Below are 24,253 nucleotides of genomic sequence, written 5' to 3'. Positions count from 1 at the left end.
TCTGCGCAGCCTCTGCTGTGGCTCTGCCTGTGCTCCTGGCCGTGCTCAACCCCTGTCCTCACCCTGCCCAGCCCCTGCCCTGCCGCAGATCAGACCCCACGCAGGAAGAACCACGCTGGGGCCTGTGGGCAGAGTGAGCTCTTTATCAGTCAGAACAGCCGGGCACCGCCGCCCCACAGCTCCCGCTGCCCCGGGCTCCCGGCCCCGGGCAGGCAGGACGCCGCTGGGCCGCTCTGGCGTCTGGCCGATTCCGGGTGCAGCCTCTGCCCCGCGCAGGCAGGGACTCCCACGGGAGGGGAGCCGGCTGCTGCCAGCCATGCCCCTTCCCGAGCAGCCCGGCCATGGTGGCGCTGCCGGCGGCTCCTTGCTGGCGTTGGTGGGTGCTCGTCCTTCAGCACCGAGGGTCTCGGCAAGGCTGGGAAAGCCGGGCCAGGAGCAGCTACGAGGAGCCCCCACGGCCCATCCCCGCCACTGCCCTCGTCGCCTGCTCGGGAATGCAGGCTGGGTCACTCAGGATGGAGGTGGAAACGCTCAGCTGCCGGAGTGAGCTCAGGACGGCTGCGGGGAGATAGAAGTGGGACATGTGAGCTGCTCCCATGCCCTGAGGGCTGAAAGGATTAACCCATCCTGGGGGAGAAGGCTCTTCTGACACCTGCCTGACGCAGCCCACAGTAGAAAAGTTGAAGGGAAACCCCTGCTCCGAGCCCTGCCCAGCCAGGACACAGGCTCTCCGCAGGCTGGAGCATGGGTGTGAAAGGAACATGGAAAAGCACCGAGCACGCAGCCCTAGAGCTTCCAGCGGGCGCTTCCCTCCCGTGCAGCATCAGCGTGGTGCAGCACCAGCCCCACTGCCCCTCGGGACACCCGTGTCCTTTTCCCCTCTGCTTTCTCATCAGTCCATGCCATGGGTCAGCCCCGCTCCTTCAGGGTGCTGCAGACAGGCACAGGGACACCTACTTGGCCGAAGCGCTGGGAGGGAGCAGTGCTGGTCCAGCCAGGCCAGAGATGTCTGCGTGAGGCTCTCCATGCTGGCCGTGGAGACCATGCCATTGAAAGACTCAAAGAGGGGCCGGATGATGATACTGAACTGATGGGAGCGGAGGAGTTAAGGGCCAGCCTTGCCAAGAGCATGGATTGCGCCTGTAAGGTTCAGGCAGCACTCTCCTACAGGCAGCAGGACAAACCTCCCTGCCCAGACCTGGGCCGACCTGCTGTGTCCCTTTCTCAGCACAGCACCATGCTGGGCATGATGGGCATCACTGCTGGGGTGATGGGGAACTGAGTGTCACCCAGCAGGCAGTGGGAGAGCTGTGTCATCCCCATCACAACTGAAGCTGCCAGAAATGGTTGATTAGACACAAGACAACTCTTCAAGGAGACTACTAGCGCAGTGTCCTCTGGAGTGACCAGGAGCAGGGCATGACACCAGCATGTCCAGTGCACTCCCCTGCTGGGACCACCACTGGGGACTGGTGATTTTGTGCACCACTTTGACCACCCATTCCCTGGCCCTTGGTCTCCTCCATTCTTCCCACCACATGGAGCCCAGACTTGTGTCCCAGGTATGGACACACGTGGGTTTCCAATGTGTGCCACGTGGCCACCAAGACCAAGCCATCATGTCCCCAACTTTGTGTCTGGACCTTTCCTAATCTCTAGTTGATGGCTGCTGCCTCCCAGAGCCAGTTCCCACATTACCAGGAGCTCTTGCCTGCACGAGCTCAGCTCTGCCAGTGACTCTTCCCCAAGGACTGACCATTTACACCTACAGGGTTTGCTCCCTTGTGACAGAAGGTGCCTCCTAATCTCAGCATCTCAGCGTGTCCCACCATGTGCCCTTGGCTGGGAAACATCTCCCCATGACCACCAGAGCCTCTTGAGCTGGAGGGACCCCACAGACCCAGGAGCAGTGGGTGCAGCAGAGGAGCTGGTGTCTGGTGGAGCATTCTGAGCAAGCTGCAGGCACTGGCCCCAAAGGATACGATCCAGAACTTCCAGTTCTGCAGTGTGGAGGAGCGGACATACTCGTCAAACATGCTGCGCATCTGGTCGAAGCGCTGGCGTGTGATGGGCACCCCTGTGGCTGGCAGCTGCTCCTGGCAGAGGCTGTGGGGCACCAGCACTGCTGTGGGTCCATGTTTAGGAGACTGGGAGCCACAGGGGCTGCCCTGTGGGGAGAGGCTCCAGCAGGACCTGAGCTCTCAGCAGGGGTGAGCAGGCAGCATCCCCCTCCCAGGGCAGCTGTGGGGCATGGCCCCATGCGCTGCTCCCACATGGGCACTGCCTCTTGAGCATCATCCCTCCTCCAAACAGGGTTTTAGGTGAGGCAGAGTCAAGCGCAGGTCCTGGGAGATGCTCAGGAGACCTGCTGTGTCCTGCTGCCTCCCCAGCACTTGCCCTGCCTGGATACCCTGATGCAGGCAGTGGCTCCCTCCTGCCTGCCCCAGCCATGCCCCCCTTACTTGATGGAGCCATTGAGCTCCTCGATCTGCTCCCGCAGCCGCTGTGCCTCATCCTGCAGGGCTGCCCGCTCCTGCTGCAGCTTGCAGATGTACTCAGCTGTCTTCTGCAAGGTGGTGGCCTTGCTGACCTGAAGGGCAGCAGGGTGAGACAACGCAGGGAGCTGCTGCGACTGGCAGGGTGTGGGGCACCCAGTGCAGCAGGGCTGGCAATGCAAGAGGTGCCCTGCTCCAGTGCCCAGACCACCCTGGCACAGCTGCACCATATGGGTCTCCATGTGCCTGCTGCAGGCTTGCAGCCTCCTGCCCCAAGGGCTGGGGCACAGGACAGGAGCTCCCTGCACTGGGGCAGGCTGGGGATGCAGCATCTCCAGGGGACACACCTTGTCCCTCCATGCTCAGGGCTGGCCGGTCCATGCAGCGCTGGGCACTCACCTTGATGCTGGGCTGGGCGTTCAGCGTGCTCACCAGGCTGTGCAGGGTGTTGAAGCCCAGCTTGATGTTGAAGCGCCTCTTCTGCTCAGCGGAGATGTGTGTGATGCGGCGGCTCTCCACCTGCCAGTGGAGAAGTGCCATCAGGCACCTCCTGGCAGCAGAGACAGCCCCAGGCCACCAGCCCCAGTGGGGCTGGGCTTGCCCAAAGTTTGTATTGAGGGTATGGGGGAAGCTTGGAGGGCAGCAGGAAAGGGGGGTGCACATGGAATTGGTGCCTCCTGTAGCTCCTGGTGTACCTTGCTGGGCTCAGGCCTGCCCCGACATAACACGGGATGGTGCAGAGGGATGCCGGTGCCCAGCCCCGCAGTGGGTCCTGGGGAAGCCTGGCCAGGCTTGGGCCAGTCAATGCCTAGAAAAGGGAAAGTGATGCTCTGGGGAGAGAGGCAGCAGCAGCCCCTCATGATGGGCTGACATCAGGGTCCCCCATGCTGGGATGGGCAGAGAAGAGCAGCCTGCAGCACTACCCTGGTCCCAGGGCATCTGCCCCAACATCCAACCAAACCTTATCCGTTTTTTTTTTTCCCAAATCCCACTAATTTTTTACAACAGCTCAGAAATGGGAACATCTGGAATGTGACATTTGAAGTTCCCAGTGTTTCTTGTGGTGGAATTTGCCAGGAGAGCGGACTGAAGGCAGTAAGGTTGTGCTCTGCAGCACCAAACTGAAACAGAGGGTGAGACCAGAGCCTGGTTTCCAGCCACCGCTCTGGTTTCTGTGGGTGAAAGCAGGGCACTTCCTGCTCAGAAACCAAGCTCTGGGTTCTCAAAACCACAGCCCGACGTTTTGCTCCTTTTTGTCTTTTCCTGTTTCTGCTTTTGTCCCTGTAGAAGGAGGCAGGTGAAGGGACTATGCCCTCCCTCCTACACACAAAGAACTCCTCCATGCTCAGCCGGGTAAATGTAAATATCTGGGATTGAAGTAAATCTGAAACATCCCCACAACGTTTGGTGCAGGCTCCCTGCAGGGGATGCAGTGTCCTGGGGAGCTCCCTGGTGTGCCCCAGACTCACCGCAAGCCGATGTGGGGGACAGGCGCTCTGCCTTGGGCACCAGCAGTGGGCCTGGCTGGGTGCCTGCCAGCGGCACCGGCACCACCTGGGAAGGGCTGGAGCCAGGAGCCAGCCCTGGGCTCAGCTGGGCCATTCTGGAGAGGAAGGTGGCGGGGACGTCGGGGACAGCGCTCTGCTGTGGGGAGAAGGCAGAGGGAAGGGGGAGGTTGGGGACCCAGTGCCCCACGTGCGTCGGGGACCAGACCTTCCCTTTGGGTTGGTCGGTGCCCAGGCACTGACATCAGAATATCTGGGGGGGGACAGGGAAAGGGGACATGCAACTCCTTCCCACCATCTGCAGGGCAGCCCCAGCCCCATTGCCCCAGGAGAGGGGCCTTGCAAGGGGGTGCTTCCCACCTCCACCCTGTTTCTTTACAGGTGATTCCTGCCCCACATGCCGCCTCCTTATCCTTGTGCCTGTCCAGCTCCATATTGCAGAGGGTGACTCCACAGAGCCCCATCTCCTCCTTTGCCCTAGCTCTATCCCTGCCCAGCAACCAGAAGAAGGCAGTGTCTGACCTGGGAAGGCATTTCCCAACACAGGGCTAGGCAGGTGCTTACCGGCGAAACAGGGAATGTGGGCACGACTCCTTCACCTATTGGGCTTGGGGCATCCAGGACTGGCTCCTGCTTGGCTGCAGAGGGCAGGGAGCAGAAGGGAACTGCTTTGTGAGGGTGCTGAGGCCTTGGGGACCTTTCCTGCCCCCCAGGATGACCAGCCCCCAGCACAGGCATTGCTGCCTGTTTGCCCCAGAGAAGGGTGAAGCAGCCCCTAGAGAGGGAGCTGTCTTTGCTCCTTACAGCAGGGATATCTTCAGGAGGCTTGGTGCAGGCAGGGACCCCCAACCCGCCCCAGACATCCATGACAGCCCCCGTGAGACCTGTCCCATCTCATGTAGGGGCAGCAGGTTGGGCAGGACCCCTCAGCCCATCTGTGCCAACAGGAGACCAGGCTGGGGACACAGGGACTTGGCAGTGGTACCCGTGGCCAAGCCCTGCAGAGAGACCTTGCTGGGCATGGCTTCTCCCCGGCTTTGGGGCTGCCTCACCGTGGGGACAGCCACATGCCCTGCCCAGCATCCCCAGCATCAGGCCCCAGGGAGGTAGCGGGGTCCCACCTCCGATCCCCCCACAGCATCTCCCCCTACCAGTGGCTGGCTCCGGGCCCCCTTACCTGTGGTCAGGAGCTGGCTCAGGCAGGGGTTGGGCACGGCCACGGGTGTTGGTGGGGGGGGTCCCGGCAGCCTCTTTGCCTTGGTGCCGTTGGGTTTTGTCTTCAGCTGCCCGCTCCTGCCCTGGGGCAGCCCCTTGGGGGGGGCAAACCTGGGGTCGCCCAGCAGGGTGGGAGGCAGGAGCTCGGGGGCAGCTGGGCCGGGGTACCCCGGGGGCACCATGCCTACAGCATAGCCCAGCTCCGGGGAGTGGGAGGTGAAGCAGGGTGCTGAGAGGGGGGATGTGGGATGGATGAGGAGCGAGGGGCTGGGAGAGCTGGGGTAGGGGAACTTGCAGCGAGGTGCTGAGATGGTGGAGCACAGGGGGTCTGGGCTCAGCACTGATGTCCCGGGGGACAGGCTGGGAGAAGGGTAGCGGGGTCCTGGTGGCTCCACGCTGGGGGGCCCGTACTGCAGCAGGGGCTTGTGTTGGAGCTGGGGGCTGAGGTCTCTGGGCACTGTGGTGGGGGTGTTGGGGGGCAGCAGGGCTGGGGGGAGCTCGGGGCTCAGGAAAGCGCCGTGGAGGCCAAGCTGGGAGGCACCGCCGGGCTGCAGGAGACACAGGATGGTCAGAGGGGTGGCCGGGGCACTGCGGCCGCGGGCCGTGGGCTGTGGTCCTGCTCACCTGGAGGAGGGAGCCGGGTGAGAGCGGGGCCTCAGGACTTGCGGGCAGCCCCCGAACACCCATCAGGCACCCCCCATCACTGAACAGGGGCTCGGCCATGGGCATGAAGCAGGGTGGCTCCTGGTAGCCTGGTTGCATTTGTGATGGCAGTGGTCGGTGGCTGGTGAAGATATCTGTGGAGACAGAGTGGTGGGCATCAGCAAACCTTCCCAGAGAGCAGAAGTCAAGCCCCAGGGCACACTGGGTCAAGCTGTACCCCATTACCAGCACTGCCAGAGGTTTGTACCCCTGGCCAGCCTTGCCACATCAAGGGAATAGGAGCACCCGCCCAAGGGTGCCACCCAAGGGAGGGGACCCCATCCTGACACCCAGCCAGGCACCTCCTGCTCCAGGGCTGCTCCCAGGGCTACGTGGCTGTACAGCCCCTCCTGAACTAGCCCCAGTCTGGGGCAGGCACTGTGGCCCCCAGGCTGTGGGGCAGCCACAGCTGGCGGGCTTGAAGGCACAGCTCACAGCATCCCCCAGCCATGGGGGACGTTCCCCTGGAGTCATGGCTAGCGCCTACCTCCCCCAGCAGTGCCGTGCGTGCAGCCTGTGGCTAACCACATCCGATGGCCTTCCCGAAGCTGAGCCCCGTGACCCTGCTGCGACTCCGTCTCCCTTCCTCTCTCCTTCCCACAACCCTGCTCCTTCTGCAGGCCCAGACGCTGTGGTGCAAAGGGCTGGCCTGATGCTTTGGGCCACCTCCTTGGGGAAATGAGCTCCCCAGGCATGGCAGCCCCATGCATACCTCGGCTTGGTGCTGGCGCTGTGGCTGCCTGTGCCAGTGCTGGCTCAGGCAGCACCACCAGGAGGGTTTTCCCTGGAGAGGATGACTCTGAGCTGGGGATGGGGCTGCTGGATGCTTCCCAGTAGGATGGAGCAGGAGTGCTGGCTGGGTTTGCAGACTGGCACAGACTCAGTGCCTGAGCAGCCACCCTGGCATCCCCTCTGGGGAGCACCCAGCCATGCTCCCAACCCCTTGGCTGACATAACCATCACTGCCCCAGGCTCCATCTCGCTTCCTTCAGAGCCCAGCTCAGTCCACATGCTGTCCCTGGTGCCCACATGCGTAGCTGTGTCCCAGGACTCTGCTCTGCCTCCAGTGAGGCGCAGCCTCCGGCACCCAGGGTGCCCTGGCTGGGACCTGCAAAGGTCTGAGACCCTTCTGAATCTCCATCACAGAAGCAAACATGCCAGCAGAGTGGGATGCCATGGAGCTGATCATGGTGATGACTCCAGCAGTGCCATGTGCTGGCAGACAAGGGTAACCCCAGTGCAAGACAGTTCAGTGCCACCCCTGAGCTGCCCCACTCAGCCCTCAGCCTGCCCCTTCCCCCTAGCAAGGATACGGTGAATGCCAGGGAGCATGGCAAAGCCATCCCTGCCGTTCCACTGGTTGTGGGCTGGGGTGCTGCCAGGCAGGGTCCCAATCTCCCGAGGGTGCAGCACCCAACTCCACATTGCCCCCCGCTCTTCGTCATGCCCACACAGCACACTGAAGCTCTGCGGGTATTTATAGGCATTTCTGGTGCCCAGCTCTGCAGATTCAATTCCTCTTGTGCCTCTTGCTCTGCTGCAGGGATGGAAGGTGGCTGGCAGCCCCTAGGAGCCCTGTCCCCACTTTCTCCTTATCTCTTCCCCACCCCACAGCTCTTGCCCACACTCCCCTCCACCATTGCATCACCCTGACTTCCCCCCAGCAGTACAATGTGGCCAGGGCACATCACTGCTCACGGGAGAAGAGCCTGTGTGGATGGCACACCACACCTTTGGCATCCCATTCGAACCCAGGGCTGGGATTGGGGATACAGAACCCATTCCTAAACCAAGAACACTCCATCATTGGCCCCAGGCCCCGGGTGAACCCTGCAGCATGGTGGGGTGATGCCACCCCCTGGGATGTCAGCGCTGCCCCCTGCACCCCAGTGCCCTGTGTGTGTCCTACCTGGAGTGCAGTGCCAGCAGGGCCTGGGGCCCCGCTGCTCCCTTGCATCTGCCATCAGGACTTCTCCATCTGCCCCACACCGTGCTCCGGCACCCGCCACGAACACGAGGAGCTTCCTCCTTTGGGGATTGGTTTGCCCGTGCTGACTGACAGGCGCTGAGCTCTGCCACCGCCACCAGACACAGTGGCAGCCCTGTGACCCTGTGAGCCCTGTGCTGACCGCTGCAGTGCCCACCCTGCACGTGTGCCCCGTGGTGCTCTGTGCGAGGCTCCCTGCACACACCCTGCTAGAAAAGTGGCCTTAAGGACACGATTAGGTTGGCTCTGGCAGCCTGCACCCAGCATTCAGCCCCCATCTCCTTTCCCCAGTCATCCCACAGCCCTGTGGGTTCATGACCTGGCACTGCCCATCACATGGGGTGTGAACGCCTCTGCTCCTACACCCCTGCCGCACACACCCCCACTGCGCAGCGCACACCCCCCTCCCACATCGCTGTCACAGGACTGTCAGCAGGGCTGCTCTACGCAGCATCCCAGCAAATGCCATGTCTGGGACAAGACTCCCACTCATGGGAGCACAAAAGCCCTGGGGCACACAAGCCATACCTGGGATGCTGTCTCTGACCCCAGCTGGACTTGAGACCCTCCCCATCCCCAGCAGTCCCTCCATGTGGATCTCCAGGGTTTGGGCAAAACATGAATTATAGAATCCTATAATGGTTTGGGTTAAAGGGACCTTAAAGCTCATCCAGTTCCAACCCCCTGCTGTGGGCAGGGTCACCTTCCAATAGAGCAGATCGCTCCAGGCCCCGTCGAACCTGGCCTTAAACATTCTTGGAAGAGATGCTCTCCTGCAATGAAGTGGCTTGCACTAAGATCTGTCCCATTTCCATGCAGCACCCTTGAGCAAAATGCTGGCCTTTTCCCCAGGAAACAAAAGACAACTTGGCTGCTAATAGAAATGTATTGGTTCAGATGGGTGACCCCCTGCCCTTGCCATCTCCTGCTGAGCATGAGGCTGTGCCATGGTGGTGGCACAAATGTCAGCTGGGGCTACAAATAGAGGTTCTGGGCCTGCTACTGTGACACTGATGTGATGAGGTGCTGCTTGAGAGGGTAGTGCAGGCTGTCAGCACTGTGCAGGGGCTCTCAGCGCAAGGGACACTTGTCACGTGTCACTGAGAGCCATTTGGAGCTCTCCCACCTACCAGTGACTGGCATCCACTTGGGGCACCTGGGGACAGGAGGCAAAGGGCCAGCAGTGGGAACAGACACTCTTTCCAGAAAGGATCTCACACTGATGGGACCTCTGGAACGAAGGAGCCAAGAAGATGCTGGCAAGAGCGTTCCCATCACATCCTTCCCTGGGGTATCCCCCGACCTGTCCCAGCACATCAGAGTGTCCCAGCCTAGTCCCTGACAGCATCTTATCTTGCATCACGCCATGGCCGTGTGGTGCACTCCTGTTTCCTCCTGCCAAAGGATCTGGAAATGGCTGTGGAGCTCACAGGGTGCTGATAGATGCACAGAGGGGTCCAGAGATGCTGGTGCTGCCAAAGGTCACCAGCTACCTGGGAAGGCTGCAATAACCAACCCACGCTGGCTTCCACCCTGAAAAGCATTCCCAGGCCACCAAGCTCTGGCATGTTTGAGAGCAGAGCTGGTCCCCAGTGCAGCGTGTACCAGCAGCGCCTTGCCCTGGCATATGGGGACACTGGGGACCAGGACATGTCCCAGCTGACCCCATGGCACTCACGGGCACAGCTCAGAGCCTGCATGGTAGTGCTGGTGGCAGCCCCATGGGAGGAGGCTGCTATTGCTCACTTCCTGGTGTCCCCTCAGCAGCCTCCTTGCCCCAGGTGTCCATCAGTGCTAGGTTTGTCACTGTCCCTGGCAGGGGATAGAGCACCACCCAGCACGGGGACCCACTTCTAAGCCAGCCCCCGGGGCTGCTCAGCCTGGCAATGGCTGGGCAGGGGGCTGAGGAGGGGGACACAGCAGCACAGAACCTGCTCTCCAGAGGTTTCCCCTCTCTTGCAGAGGACACTTGTCCTCTGGCTGCAGCCAAAGGGAGGTGGTTTGGCACCCTGGGAACCACCAGGAGCCGCTGAGTTTCTGCCCGGGTGCAGGCAGGCAGCCGAGCCCCTGCCCCACAGCCTGCCACAGCACCCTGCCCGTGCATGCTGCTTTTTCCATGCCAGTGCATGTCTGCAGCTCCTGCTGCTGCCTGGCCAGTTTTGGGCTGCCATGGGATGCAGACCATGCTGGGTTGTGTGGGATGTGGCTGGCTCTTACCTGAGATCTCCATATCGTCCAGGCTGGGCTGCAGGGGCGCCAAGTCCGGCTGTATCATGTCAGCATTCCCAACATACGCTGGAAGAGGGCAGAGCTGCTATGCTGCGGCCCAGGCACAGCACCCTCAATACCCCCTTCAGAGTTCATCCCACCCCTGCCCTCATACTTGGCTGCCTGCGACCCCTCATGGCATCCCAGAGTCACCCAGTGTTGCTGCTCCTTGCACTGGCAGGGAGGTGGGTGCTCACTCTGTGGAGACCCAGGACCATCCCATCCCCACCATCCTGCCCACCAGTGCCCCTGGGACCTCATCCAGTGCCCAAGAACTCCAGGGAAAAGATGATCCTTGGCACCTGGTGCTGCAGGACCTGGCCAGGCAGGGACAGCAGAGGGTGACCATGGAAGGCAGGACCTGTCTGCTCCTCACCCAGCACAGGCAGCGCTGCCCTGGAGTCTGGTGCAAGGTCCCTCATGGGTCTAGTGCTGCCTGGGCAACTCAGCACATCCCACCTGAGGCAGTCTGTAGGGAGCCACCCAAGGAGGGGATGCTCCCACCCTTCCCAAATGGAGCTCTCACTTTGTAGCACCCCCCCCTCCTGCCCCAGCAGGAAGGATGCCAGGGGATCCTCTCTGCTCAAAACACACAGGCAGCAGCTGCCAGGGTCAAGGCCAAGAGGCAGCAAGGTGCTACTGTGTGTGCTGCCCACCTGGACCTCCTCATCCACATCCTGCTAGAGCATGGTCTGGAACACCTACCGTCTTCAGGGAGTGCTTGATGGGCACTGGGCGTCTGTGTCATGGTGAAGAGGGTGTCAGAGATGTCCGAGAGGAAGGTATCCAAGTCAAAGTGCTGCCTACCCCCTGGCTCCTCTTCCTCATCCCCAAGCAGCATGGGCACCACGTTGCAGAAGAGCTGGTTGCACCATTTCTCCATTGGCTTCCAGAGATCTTCATCCTGCATGAGATGGAGCGAAGGAGCCGAGTGGGAAGGGTCCATGGCTGGCTCCCCAGCTGTGCTCCCTGGCAGCTCCCATGCTCCCTACAGCATTTATCACTCCAGAGCTTCACACCTGGCACATTGATGCTTCCAGAAGTGTGAGTGAGGCATCCTAATGGCTTGGCATTCCATCCCATAAGGCTTGCCATGCCTTGCTGGTTTTGCCTGCCCTTCTCCCAAGCTGCCCAGTGCAGGGGTTTGCATTGTGACCCCTAACGCCCCCTCCCCACCCTTCACCACCAGACTCACCTGCTTTGGACTGGAGACCTCTTCCTCCCGAGTGGTCTTTCGGAGCTGGAAGGTGAAGATAGCCCCATGTCACCTCCCAGCTGAGGCAGGCACAGTGTGGGGCAGGGCCAGGGGCAGGGCGGAGGGGCGCAATACTTAGGATGGAGGTCTCTGGAGGGCTCAGTGTGGCTGCCATGAGCTCACATCTGCCTTTACTCCACAGGGTTTGGGCTGAGCAGCTGCGGTGGTTGTGGGACCGGTGCTGTGTGCGACTGCCAGCACCCTGCCTGCCTGTGTCACCCCAGCCTTTACGGGTCCCGAGCGAGTAGCTAGGGGTGAGGCTGGACCATGCTCCACCCCGTGTGGCGGGAGGCCAAGGTTGTGGTGCCAGCCTGAGCAGAGCAGGCAACCAGAGCAGCATGGAGCCACCCAGCCTGCCTGGCAGCACGTGCTGGCAGGGTGAGATGTGGCTGCCAGCAGCATGCCTGCAAATCCCAGCCCAGCCCCAGTGCTGGCCCTGCTCGACCCACCCCAACACGTGTGCTGTGGATGCGCTGCCAAACCCAGCCCCAGGCGGTGCAAAAGGCAGGGAACAGTCAGCCAGGGCACACGGAGCACTGCAGACAGCATGGGGTGGGGTCCCCATTGAACTCCACCCCACCAGGACAATGCGAGCAGCCTCCCATGCTGGCAAGAGCTGTCCACATCCTGCTCCCGGTCAGCCATGGTTCCATGCTGGGTATGCTGATGTCCTGCCCCACCACTGGCACCACCATGGGACAGGCAGCATCATGGGCAGAGCCACTCACTCGCTTCTTGTAGTAGATCCTCCACTTGTGGTACTCCCTCATCACCACCTCAATGCGGCGTTTCCAGTAGTTGCCCTCCAGCACAACAGCCTGGTGGGGCAGGACAGGGGGGTGAGGGCTGATCCCCCCAGCCCCCAAACCCCCACAGCCAGAGCTGGTTTACTTGTACCACATCAGAAACCCCTTTTCCAGCAGATCAGTGACATACAGCAAGCTCTGCCCCGTGTGTCCCCAGCTCCCCCTGTGCTGCGCAGACCTGTTTCCTGCAAGTGACCATGCCCTACCTCTGGTTTTCGGTGCTCATCAGCCTCCGAACCCTCGAGCGGGGTGATGAAGCCACACACAGGGTTCTTCCTCCGCTCCACATCTGCACAGGGGAGCACACAGCTGGCTTTAACCATGGGTCCATCCCTGGGCAGCCCCATCCCACCTGGCATCACCTGCACTCAGCAGGCATGAGGGGTCTGGCTCTGTACTCACACTGGATGTACCATGCTCTCCAGATAGCATTGTTGAGGCGAATTTTGTCCCGGCAAAGCAGCCGCAGCCCCTTGAAATTCTTCCACTTTGGAGACACCAGCTTCCCACTAAGATACCAAGCAAAGGAGAGGCTGAAGGGCACCATCCCGGAGCCTGCCCAGTTCAGGGTCTCACAAAAGGGAGGTGCCTCGAGAGGGGACCAGGCCACCAGTCTGGTGTCAAGTCTGGAGCAGAAGCAGGAGCAGCCATGTGGCCGTGCTGCAGGCTGTTAGCCAGGCACCTGTGGGAGCCCCCATGAGAGCACCCTGAGCTCACGTTCACCTTGGGAGCAGCACAGACCTAAACCATGAGCTTCACAGACCCACATGAGGCTTCAAACTCAGCACCAAGGAGAGACTCCACTGCCCCCCACCAGCACTTCTCCATCCTGGCCCCAGGGGATGCAAAGAAAGTTTCCTGCCTGGGGAGATGTGGTGTTGTGGCTTTTGCCTCACTGCAGCATCTCCCCCTCTGCTCTGGGGAGACTCCCCTGCAGTCCTGATCCAGCTCTGGGGCAACAGCACAGGAGGGACATGGAGCTGCTGGAGTGAGGCCAGAGGAGGCCATGGAGATGCTGCGAGGGCTGGAGCAGCTCTGCTCTGGAGCCGAGAAAGCTCCTGAAGGGGAGACCTTAGAGCAGCTCCAGTGCCTAAAGGGGCTGCAGGAAACCTGGAGAGGGGCTTTGGACAAGGGCCTGTAGGGACAGGCCAAGGGGAATGGCTTTAACCTGCCCGAGGGGAGACTGAGATGAGCTCTTAGGCAGAAGCTCTTCCCTGTGAGGGTGCTGAGGCGCTGGCACAGGGTGCCCAGAGAAGCTGTGGCTGCCCCATCCCTGGCAGTGTTCAAGGCCAGGTTGGACACAGGGGCTTGGAGCAAGCTGCTCCAGTGGAAGGTGTCCCTGCCCGTGGCAGGGGTTGGAGCTGGATGGGCTTTAAGGTCCCTTCCAACCCAAACCAGTCTGGGATTCTATGGTTCTATTTCTGACCGTCCTTTTAATGCCAGGCAAGGCTTGGAAAATCTCCCTTCAGCTGGGGGCAGGGGCAGGCAGAAGGACAGGCATCTGCATGGGTCTGGGAAGGCAAGAGAGCAAACTGGAGTATGTTACAGACATTAAGGGACACTCACTTGTGCCCCCAGGACAGGCACAAAGCGGCCCTGCCCTCAGCCCAGCACTGCCCTGAGCTCTTCTCCACACTCATGCCCTACAAACCTGTGCCCCCCATCACAGCCCCCAGCCCTCCCTCCTTCCTGTTTCCCAGCTCCCAGCAGCAGCTGTGTTTGTTCTGTAGCTCTCTGTGGTGCCGATGTCCCTAATGGGGCCCACAGTGCAGGCAGCCTCATTTCACTAATTGCCTTGTTTCCTTCCAGCTGAGGGGAGATGACCTGGTGTGCACAGACCAGGGAGGTCCTGAGGGTCCTGCTGCCCCAGGAGCTCCGTGGGGATGCTGGGGTCTCTCTGCCTTACTCTGGAGTGCTTTTCTCCTCTGCCTGTGAGTTCAGCAGGTTCTCCGTGGCTCTCCCACCCATGTGGGCATGGCCTCGGGGCAATGTCGGCTGCATGGAGGGGCCCTTCTGGGCAGGCTGGAGGCTGCACAGCATCCCTCCCCAGGAAGTCCATGCTGAGAGTTTGTCCCTTAAAGAGCTCGATGCTATTTTGGGTCCTACTTATGCTGGGCACATGCACGGAGGAGGGAGGGTAGATGCTGGGCTGGGTTTAGGGATGCTGTATCCCTCGTTGCTGGCATCTCTTGGGTCCCTCAAGATGCTGTCAGGCCATGTCCCCAGGGAGGTGTTAAGGATGAGAGCAGTGCCTGGGTAATGCTTTAAGTAGCCGCACGCTTGTTCACTCAAGCTTGTGAAACCTCAGAGCACCCTTGAACAAAGATCAGCCTATTCTGCATTAACCTGCGTTTGAAATCTGCCCCTTTGGCACAGCACAGCCCTCAGCAGCGGTACCAGCAAGGAGCTGGATTGCAAACAGGCTGCTGTTCCCAAGGTTAGGGCCTGAACAGGCAGCAGTGCAGGCAGAAAGAGCCCTGTGCTGGTCCTTCGCAGCTCTGTGGCTGGAGGAACCATGCCAGGGTGGAGGGGAGAGGAGAGCGATGCTGTGCCATCTCACTGCAGGGGACAAAGATGGTGACCTCTTCGGCTCCAGGGCCTGATGCAGGGATGTGTCTGGGAGCAGGTGCTCCCACCCACAGGTGGATGGAGATGGTCTCCCCAGGCAGACCCAGCCCACCCCACGGCCCCAGGGGCTGGGGAAGGACCTGTGTCCCCGTGGCTCCAGCCTGCAGAGAGTTAAGGACGTGGCTGTGCAGTGGCCACTCTGCTATCACCAGGAGTTTGATCTTTCCCCCGTGGCACAAGGCAAACAGCGAGGTGGTGCCAAGCAGAGGAGCCAATGGAAGGGAAGGGTTTCCTGGGCACGTGGCCATATCCTGCCGGTCAAGGCTACCCAGCCACCCTCACTGGTGCCACCCACCGACAGCCAGGGCAAGGGCGGCAGCACGAGCGCAGGACCGCAGCCCATGGATGTGCACCTCAGCCACGCTTGGGGCTGGTGGGGTTGTGGCCATGGAGCTGCTGCGGGTCCTGGGGCGGATGGGAGATGCCTTTGGGCTTTGCCATAACTGCCTTTTTCGCCCATTAACAATCCTTTCAGTTTTGGGGCTTATCAGGCTGATCTTTGCTCCCTGGTTTGCCTTGGAAATGGCCCCACCCTTCCCGGGGAGGTGAATGCAAACCCCATGCTGAGACAGGAGAAAGGTTTGGGATGTCCCAGACTGCCCCATGCTGCAGAGGAATGGGGACGCAGGTGCCACCGCTGTCTAAGGGGGCGTGGGGTGAGGTGGGAGCAGGGTTCAGCCTGAGACCAAGCTTGGTGTGGGTCAGCACTGACTGTTTTGTCCAGTAGCTCCTGGGTTTGCTCCATGGTTCATTCAGCCTGTCCAGAAGTTTAAGGTGTTGCAGCCCTTGCCTTCACGGCAAAGTGAGTAATCTGCTCTGCATCAACAGCAAGAGGAGAGGGGAGGAATAATCTGGTGTAGATGCAGGGCTGTTGGGATGCAGCGTGCCCCAGGGTGGCTGAAAGAGGACAGCATTCTCTGCAAGTCCTGACTGCTCGTGTTCCATTTGTCACAGCTTTTGCTCCTAAAATAATGCTTTTTCCTTGAATTTTTATGCTTTAAAATGAAGAGTCTGAAAAAGGAAAGCTAAAAATCTAACCACAATTTTCCTGAAAAGTGCCCCCAAGTGAAAAACTAACTGTGTTCAAATCCAGCTTCGTATCTCTACTATCTAAATGAGCTTTTTTCCTTCACCGCATTGTGCTGATGGAGAGGCTGCTGCTCCAGCTTGGCCACTCATCGAGGGCAGTGTTGTAACAAAGGTGTTAATAGGGTGTACTGTGGATTAGATAGGGACCCGCTTTGTGTATTTACTCCCAGATTGGAGTGCTACTACCCTCAGAGCAATGCCTCCTGAGCGGCCATCTTCCTTCCTGCAGAGCAAGCATGGAGTGCCCCAGATGAGAAGGGAAGTCCTTTAAGTTGGACCTGCCTGAGTGAGTCCAGAGGAGGCCACGGAGATGCTGCGAGGGCTGGAGCAGCTCTGCTCTGGAGCCAGGCTGAGAGAGCTGGGCTGAGGCAGCCTGGAGAAGAGAAGGCTCCTGAAGGGGAGACCTTAGAGCAGCTCCAGTGCCTAAAGGGGCTGCAGGAAACCTGGAGAGGGGCTTGGGACAAGGGCCTGTAGGGACAGGCCAAGGGGAATGGCTTTAACCTGCCAGAGGGGAGACTGAGATGAGCTCTTGGGCAGAAGCTCTTCCCTGTGAGGGTGCTGAGGCGCTGGCCCAGGGTGCCCAGAGAAGCTGTGGCTGCCCCATCCCTGGCAGTGTTCAAGGCCAGGTTGGACACAGGAGCTTGGAGCAAGCTGCTCCAGTGGAAGGGGTCCCTGCCCGTGGCAGGGGGTTGGAACTGGATGAGCTTTAAAGTCCCTTCCAACCCAAACCAGTCTGGGATTCTATGATTTAAAGTCCTCTTGCAAATAGTTGTCCAGGAAGCTGGATAGCTGCAAACCAAGCTGGGCATCTTGGCGATCCCTGGAGATATGACCCCCATGTGCATTAAGGTGGGAACAGACTTGAATACCAGCCAGCTCCTCTGCACACTGCTTGGATAGGATCAGCCCCAAATCCTTGGAAATTGACAGAGAAAAGGCACACAGCTCCCTACCACTAATGCCAGAACAACATGCTCAGCATGGATGGGTTCAGGCCAAGCCTTTCCTTTCCCCTGACCCGCTATTGCCCATCGTGTGGATAATTCATAGCAGAAGCAGCCTGACTCACGGCAAAGGCCCTAAGGGTTCCTCTGCCACCGGCACTGAGCTCTGCCCCCCCTCAGCTCCCGCCGCTGTCCAGCCAGGGCACAGGCAGCACCCAGGTGGTCTGAGGTCTGGGTGAGTCTAAAGCCTCCTTAGATGGTGGGGATGGACCCAGCAATTTCAGGGTGTGGGCCCGTCAGTGCAAGGCACTTCCAGCTGATCTGAGCTAAAGCACAGGGCTGCGGGCGAGTGCTGGTGAACTGTGGGAGACTGAGGTGAGTGATTTGCTGGGAGGGCAAAGGGAAATTCAGGATAATCTGGAGAGAAGGAAATGGGGCGAGGGCAGCTCAGTGTATGTATCACTGTGATCTCTGCCTGGGTGCTTTCTGCCTTGGTGCATGTGTGTTTAAGGCACTGTGGATTAGAGAATCAATGACAGAGTATGGCAAAGCTGTATGAGCAATTCCACTGCTAGGAAAGCCTCAGAGCCTGCTATCAGCTTGCCAGGAGGATGGATTCATAGGGAGTGTGAGAGTGTAATTGAAGCCTGCCTCGTTTTAAATCAGAAAAGGGGCAGAGTTAATACTCCAGGTGGTTTAACATCCTGATGTCCCTGTCTGCTAAATCTCCCCTCTCCGTATCTGTGGGGGAGCAGAGGAGGTTAAATCTGTATCCCACCCTAAGAACAGCTACAGAAGGCTTCTGAAGCACAAGACAGGCACATGCAAGATAACACCATGAGCAGCTGCAGTTTGCAGTGCCCATCTGCACCCAGCTTTTCCCCCTTCAGGAGGACAGTTCCCCAGGTCAGGCATCCAGTGACTCCCTGCAGTGGGTCACAGGAAGGTGTGTGAACAAAGGAGACCTGCTCTGCAAGGTGGGACACGGGGAGTCCCACTGCAGTCACGGGGAGAAAGAGCTTGCTTGGGTGGGGAGACCATGCTAAGGCCAAAGTGTGAAGAGATCCTGAAGGAGCTCAGCTCCACGTGCTCACCTTTTTGGGGGAATGAAGGCAAGTGGGCTGCAGGGTGGTGAACCCATGGAAAAACAACAGCCTAAGGGAGGGATTCAGAAGGGATTCAGAAATGCAGCACATTGCAGGAGAAGGAGTGGAAGACTTTCATTTAGTCTTTGGCAGGAGAGCTGCTGGAAGTGTCCTGGAAAATGGGTACTGGGAAAAAGGGCCTGGGAACTGCTTCATCCCAGCACCAGGAGGAAGACCTGGTGGAGGAGGAGGAGGACGGTGGTTGCCTGTCTTTGAGAGATCTGAAGAAACAAGTTACTGCCAGAAGCCAGCCTTGATGTGAAGAGAGGGCTCCTTTTCCAGGAAGGGGATGACGCTCAGCCCAGCCCCTGAAGGGATAATACATCAGATCCTCAGGGCGATTCCTCAGGCTGAGACAGAACTGCCAAAAACATCTGTGAAGTGCCATGGAGGAACGTTGGAGAGGGGAGGAATTACAGCTGCCCACATGAATCTGGAGGGTTGGAACTAGATGATCCTAAGGTCCTTTCCAACCCAAACCGTTCTGTGATTCTGATTCTATGAAAGTTGAGCTACAGCCATGGAAAATGATACTGTTTAGAGAGAGTTTAGTGAATTGCCTTTGAAATTGTGTGAGCCTGGGCACCAAGGGATGGGCGGCTGCAGCAGTCATGGCTCAGCCAGCAGCTCAGGAGAAGTGATAGTTCTCTCCATGCAGCACTGGTAAGGACAGGTTTGGGTATTGTGTCCAGACTGGTGCCCCTGACAGAAGAGGGACGCTCACAAACTGGAGTGATGTTGCAGCAGGGTGCTAAGATGGTTACGGACTAATGTACATGACAGAAGAGGAGGGTGACTGATGTATGTGTTCAGCCTGAAGAAGAGAGGGTGAAGAGAGCTGGAGGGATGGAGCCCTGTCTGCAACGTCATGGCCAACCAAGGCTGGTGTCCAGCTGCTGTGGTCTGCTCCACTGCCAAGGCACCTATACCCTGCCCCTTTCCCCTCTGCCCAGGGAGCGCCAGAGCTCGGGGGCATCCAGAGGCTGTGGTGCATCTCAGGAGCCAAGAGCTTGAGCACTTGGGGTGGAGTATTGTCTGCTCCTCCAGCCCCAAGCTGCAAGGGTCAGAACACAAGAAGTGTGGGGCTGGGAGATTGAAGGAGTGTGGCCAACAGTGCCTGAACGTCCCCTGTGTGTAGCACTCAGGGGTGACTTGCCCCTGACTTGTCCCCCCATGCTGAGGCTCACCATGCTCCCACAGAGTGCCAGCTTCACCAGCACCTTGGAGGAGGCTGTGCCATGCTGGCCATGAGCAAACCCTGCAATCTGCAATGTGGCCATGGGCCAGGTGTACACAGCTATGTGGCAATGAGTACCCTTGGAATGCTGTCCCGGTACCCCATGTCACCAGGGCTGCTCTGGAATATGACCACATATTCCATCATGTTCAGCACTCAAGGTCTTCAATGCATAGCTAAAAGGTCAGCAACTGAATGAGACCCTGTGTGAAACAAGGCAATAGACAACTCCTGAAGCCTGTTTTGCTGAGGTTTTGTTTTCGCATGGACATTGTCATTCCAGGTTTTCACCTGGGCATTTTGAGAAAGCTATGTAAGCAGTTTTGTGCTGACACCAGTAGAGCAAGTCACTCTGATGTTATGCTTGAGAGAACTCAAAACCTCAGGGCCTTGGCAAAAGAGGGGAGCTGCCTCCAAGAGGGTGGACCAAGGCACTAAGAGGCATGATGCAGGCTCTGCTGTTGTCACTGAGAGGCTGTGGGATGAGCAGGTCCCTACCATCCTGGCTTTGGCTGATTTGTGTGGTTGGGGGAATGATGCTGTCACCAATCCCATTTTGCAGGAGAGAAGGAGGGATGCTTTCAAAGGCCCTGGACAAAGCCCTGTGCAGCCATCCAGCCCCATGTGCTGCTGCATGCCCTAGAATAACCTCGGGACATGTGGGCAGAGTCAAGGACGGGAAGGCAGGACTGCTGCTCTGGGCTGGATTGCCAAAGACTGAGTGTTGGCTGCCCACAGGGTTATTGCTGCTCTACAGAGTGCAGGATCTGGCCATGAGGGTGCCACAGCTGGGTGCAGCAACTCCAGATCTCATGGGAAGCTGGAGAAGGGTTAAGCCACATGTGAAGAGAGAAAGAACTTCTCATCTGGCTCCACAGCCAAGAACCCAGCACCAGCTGTTTGTCCCCCAGCTCTCCCAGGATGGTGGGTTTTGAGCACATTGCACATCATAGTCCAATGGAGAAGGAGAGGAAGATGTCAGTTTGCAATGAGTTTCTGGATGGGCAGTAGGGCTCAGCCAGCCTCACGCTTTCAAAGAGCAAGGGGGGTCCGTGAGACACATGCCAGCGAAGGGTCTCTGGGACTCACCTGTACTCCAGGCTCATGCACTCGAAGAGCCGGGTGAGGGTCGGGTCGATGCTCCGGGGATCAGCTGCTTCGGGCTCAGTGGGGTGATGGCGCCGTCGGGGCAGTGAGTCGCTGTGCGGGGACGACACCATGAAGTGACCACTGTGGATGACTTGAGAGGGGTTCTGCACCCTGGCACCAGCTCCTGTGCCACCCACAGCCGTGTCCTCAGAGTCTGAGTCAGAGTCAGACATGGGGCATGGCCCAACCGGGGGCTCCGGGAAGTGTCCCGGGAGCCCCACCTGAGCTCCTGCCATCACCTTCAGCAGCCTGCCCCAGTACTGGGGTCCATGTCCTGGAAGTGCCAAAGCCCTGTGGATGCTGTGTTGGCAATGAGCCCGTGCCGCTGGGCTCCCCAGCTCAGGACACCCACACCACACCACACCTCCTCCTCGGCTCCGCTCTCCCTTCCCCGGACCACGCTGCCTCCTCCACGCTCCAAGGGTCAGCTTTCGCTTTGCAGAGCAGCTCGTCACCAGCCCTATTTATAGTGGTGGCAGCTGATCCCGCCCATGGCACGCTGCTGGCCAGAACACAGCGCCCGGCCACCGGCCTTCTGCCACACGAGCTTCAGCTCCACTCCTGCTCCTGCCAATGTGCCCGATGGCCCCGGCTTTTATTTGCCCTGCACAGCCGAGGCGGAGGGCTGCGGGTCCCTGTCCCCTCCTCTCCAGCGGCCGTCGGTGCGCGGCAGTCAGCTCTGTTTACCTGGGTTAATCACTGCTCCCGGCGCGCTGGCAGTATTTACCTAGTGCCTCTGCCCTAATGTATCTCCCTGCACTTCCAAGGGAACAAATACAGATTAAGGGACACAAACAGGTGAAATTATAGCAACGGGCACCCAGCTCAGCACAAGGAATGTGGAGTTACTGAGCCATGTGCTGAGAAACAAACCAGGCAAAAGTCTGCTCCAAGGAGTGACCTGGCAAGAAAGGGGATGCAAAAGCTGAATGCAAGAGATGACAACAGTGAGCTCAGGTGTGGTGAGATTTACATACCTTGTAGTCATGCAGTCCTTCAAATGGGTTGCCTTCGCCTCTGAGGTGTCCTGAGAGATGCTGACAGGCAGGGCTGGATGCATCAGCCCCCTCCAATGCTCTTCTTTGATAAATACCGAGATCTATTGCCTACTATATGGCCTATATGCCACTGCATGTGCCATGCCAGTCAGACTTACGTCACAAGCATCTCCTCATTGACCAGAGCCACAGAGAGACACAGTGGATGTAATTTCAGGCTTAAATCACTTCTTTTTCTTTCTAGTTTCTGGCTACTTCTTTCCTAGCTCCAAAACCTGGCACAAGCACACACGCCTGGAGAGCACCCAGGACAGATTTTGGGTACCTCTATGAAAACATGGCATAAACAGTGGCATAAAACTAACATAGCATCTGAGCTTTAATCCAGCTTACAGGTATAGCAGACCACCCTCCGTAGCACACTGGTGGGGCCTTTTGCTGCTCCAGAGGAGTGAGCTCCCATCCAGGGTCTTTTTCAGAGCTGTAAGAAGCACATGTACAAAGAGCTGGTTTGGGTATTTTCACACTGATGGGTGCAAACCCCACTTAGAAAGTGATTCTTTGCTTTTCAGCCAGATCTGTGCTGCTCCATAGCTCTTTCCCTGCTCTGTGATTCAGCGCCACCACTTCAGCCCATCCAGAGCTGCCTGTCAAGGTAATGAAGAGATAAGTCATTTTAAGACTATTGTGTGCAGACATTGTAGAGCGATGATTGGCATGTGGGTGTCCTGGGAAACTAAGAACTAGGCAAGGCAGAAGAGAAACAAAGGTACCGGAGATGCGCAGGGTTTCTGGGAGCACTCCTACTGCAGAGCAATGCTGTGCAAAAGTTATTTTCCAGGTTTTGTCCCAGGATCATTTACCATCTGTTTACCACTGAAGGCAGACTTTGATCCTCTGGGACAGCATATGTCTGAGGGAAGCAGAGAAATACATCAGTGAGGCTTTTAGGGACATCATAACCCCCTCGTCCCTGGTCCAGCAGCCCTTGTGCTGCAGAGGAGGGAAATCTCTTGGGTGAAAGGCACTCATCCTGGGGAAGGAGTTGATGGTTCCCTCAGAAGGACATTGCCCATCAAACAATGGACCAGAGCAGGGATCCCACAGAGGAATGGGCAGGCTGCAGCACCAAGGGATTTTGTAACTGGCTGTTTGGATCCTAATATGTGCAATGCCTGGTACAGACCTATGGATGCAACACAGTCTTGGAGAGTGTGGCAAGGGAGTTGTAGAGCTGAGTGCAACACAAGGTGAATGTCTCAGAGGTGTCCCAAAATGGGCACTGCCACATGGGAGGTTAGAGGTCACAGTCCCCACAGCAACACTCCAAAATGACCCCAACACCATCAGCAGGGAGAAACCGCCTCTGTGTCTGGGAGGAGAACAGTGTTGGGACAGAGAGGTCCCAGGAGCCCTCACCAAGCTGCACCAGAACACTTCAGATCTGGTGACAGCCGCTGTGACCTGTTACTTGCCTACCAAGGGAATGGAGGTGGCGCAAACAGTGTGCACTTTTGGAAGGCTTGGTCACCCATCTAGGGATCTCCAGTGTTAGAGGTCTCATTTCTGTACCAAGTGGTGGGAATTGTAATGAACATGGAATTTGTGGGACCTTGTGGATAAATACAATAACCTGAGGAAGAGTCAATATAGCCTTTTAGAGGAAAGTTGTGGCTCAGGAATCCGTTACGGTTGTTGGAAGGAGAGGTGTTGTATGTGAACAACAGTGATCTGGTCAACATCGTGTAATCCAAAAACCTTTTGAGAAGGTGCATCATAGAGTCTCAAAGACACTGAGCTGTAACGGATCAATAGCTTGCAATGCTGGAAAGCAACAATAAGAGTAACTGGTTAATATTCACAATGTAGCCTATTGGATGCTGCAAGTATCTCTGCTGGGGCTGGGTTTTTCAGAAAAGGCAGTAAATAGCACAGTGACAACAGCTTCTGGTGCCGAAAATAATTCAGGACAGTCACGCAAAAGTGTCTGTAGGAAGTTTCAGAAGGTTTCAGGCTGCAGAGGGAGCCGGTGATGAAGTGGCAAAAGAAATTCAATGTTAATAAAGGAAGTGCACCCCTAACTGTACTGTACACAGTGGGGAGCTTGAAATTAGCGATTACCATTCAAGAGGCAGATCTGAGGGCAGTTGTAGGCAATTCTCTGAAAACATCAGCTGAAGGCTCAGGAACAACTAAAACATAAAAAGGCTTCAGAATTGTAAGGGAAGGAGCAGACTTGGAGCACAAAGCATCGCTTGCCCCTGCATAAACCGGAGGGTGCTCGCAGCTGTGTGTAGTTGTGGTGCCCAGCTCAGAACAGAAATAGAAGAACTGAAAAGGCCACTGAGATGAGGAAGCTGAGTGATCAGAGGTAGGAATGGCATCCCTAAAAGAAAAGGCTGAATAGATGAGGGCTGCCTGTGTTAGAAGAGAGGTGAATGAAGTGGAACACACTAGGGGTGTAGATAGTGATGCAGCAGGAATGTGGTTAGAGAATAGTTATTCAGCACTTTTCACAGCACAGGAACTAGGGGCACCAGGCAAAGCAATGTCTGGCAAGTTCATCTCAAGATGTATTCCTGAACCCCATAATCCCTGCTTGTGCAAGCTCACCACATTTCCTGGAGGACAGCTCTGAGGACCACATTTTCTATGAGGAAGCAGATGAAATTCCTGTAGGGAGGCTCCATCCCAGACACCAAATGGTGACCAACGGAGAGGACTGGATTAAAGCTCGAGAACTGGACTGCAGGATGCTGCCAGGTGGATGCAGTCTCACTAGCAGTGCCTGCAGTGGTTCCTGCTTTGCAGGGGTGGATGAAGGAGATGG

The 24,253-nt window shown here is 58.1% G+C and overlaps 1 protein-coding gene across 1 annotated transcript; it reads right to left on the bottom strand.

Moving 5' to 3' along the window:
- Positions 1-439: 439 nt before the first annotated feature.
- MLXIPL (MLX interacting protein like) lies at positions 440-20,661 on the bottom strand (the record flags this gene model as incomplete). Its single annotated transcript, XM_080630264.1, is given in 17 exon segments — positions 440-558; positions 958-1,087; positions 1,983-2,106; positions 2,463-2,590; positions 2,895-3,014; positions 3,191-3,303; positions 3,965-4,139; positions 4,565-4,638; positions 5,178-5,797; positions 5,799-6,012; positions 10,122-10,199; positions 10,878-11,076; positions 11,368-11,412; positions 12,156-12,245; positions 12,440-12,522; positions 12,636-12,742; positions 20,366-20,661. Coding segments are annotated over 17 exon segments (2,715 nt in total).
- Between the last annotated feature and the right edge of the window lie 3,592 nt (positions 20,662-24,253).

The sequence above is a fragment of the Psittacula echo genome (assembly GCF_963264785.1).
Source record: "Psittacula echo genome assembly, chromosome: 15".
Classification (NCBI taxonomy): domain Eukaryota; kingdom Metazoa; phylum Chordata; class Aves; order Psittaciformes; family Psittacidae; genus Psittacula; species Psittacula echo.
This window is presented reverse-complemented; position numbering and strand designations above follow the sequence as displayed.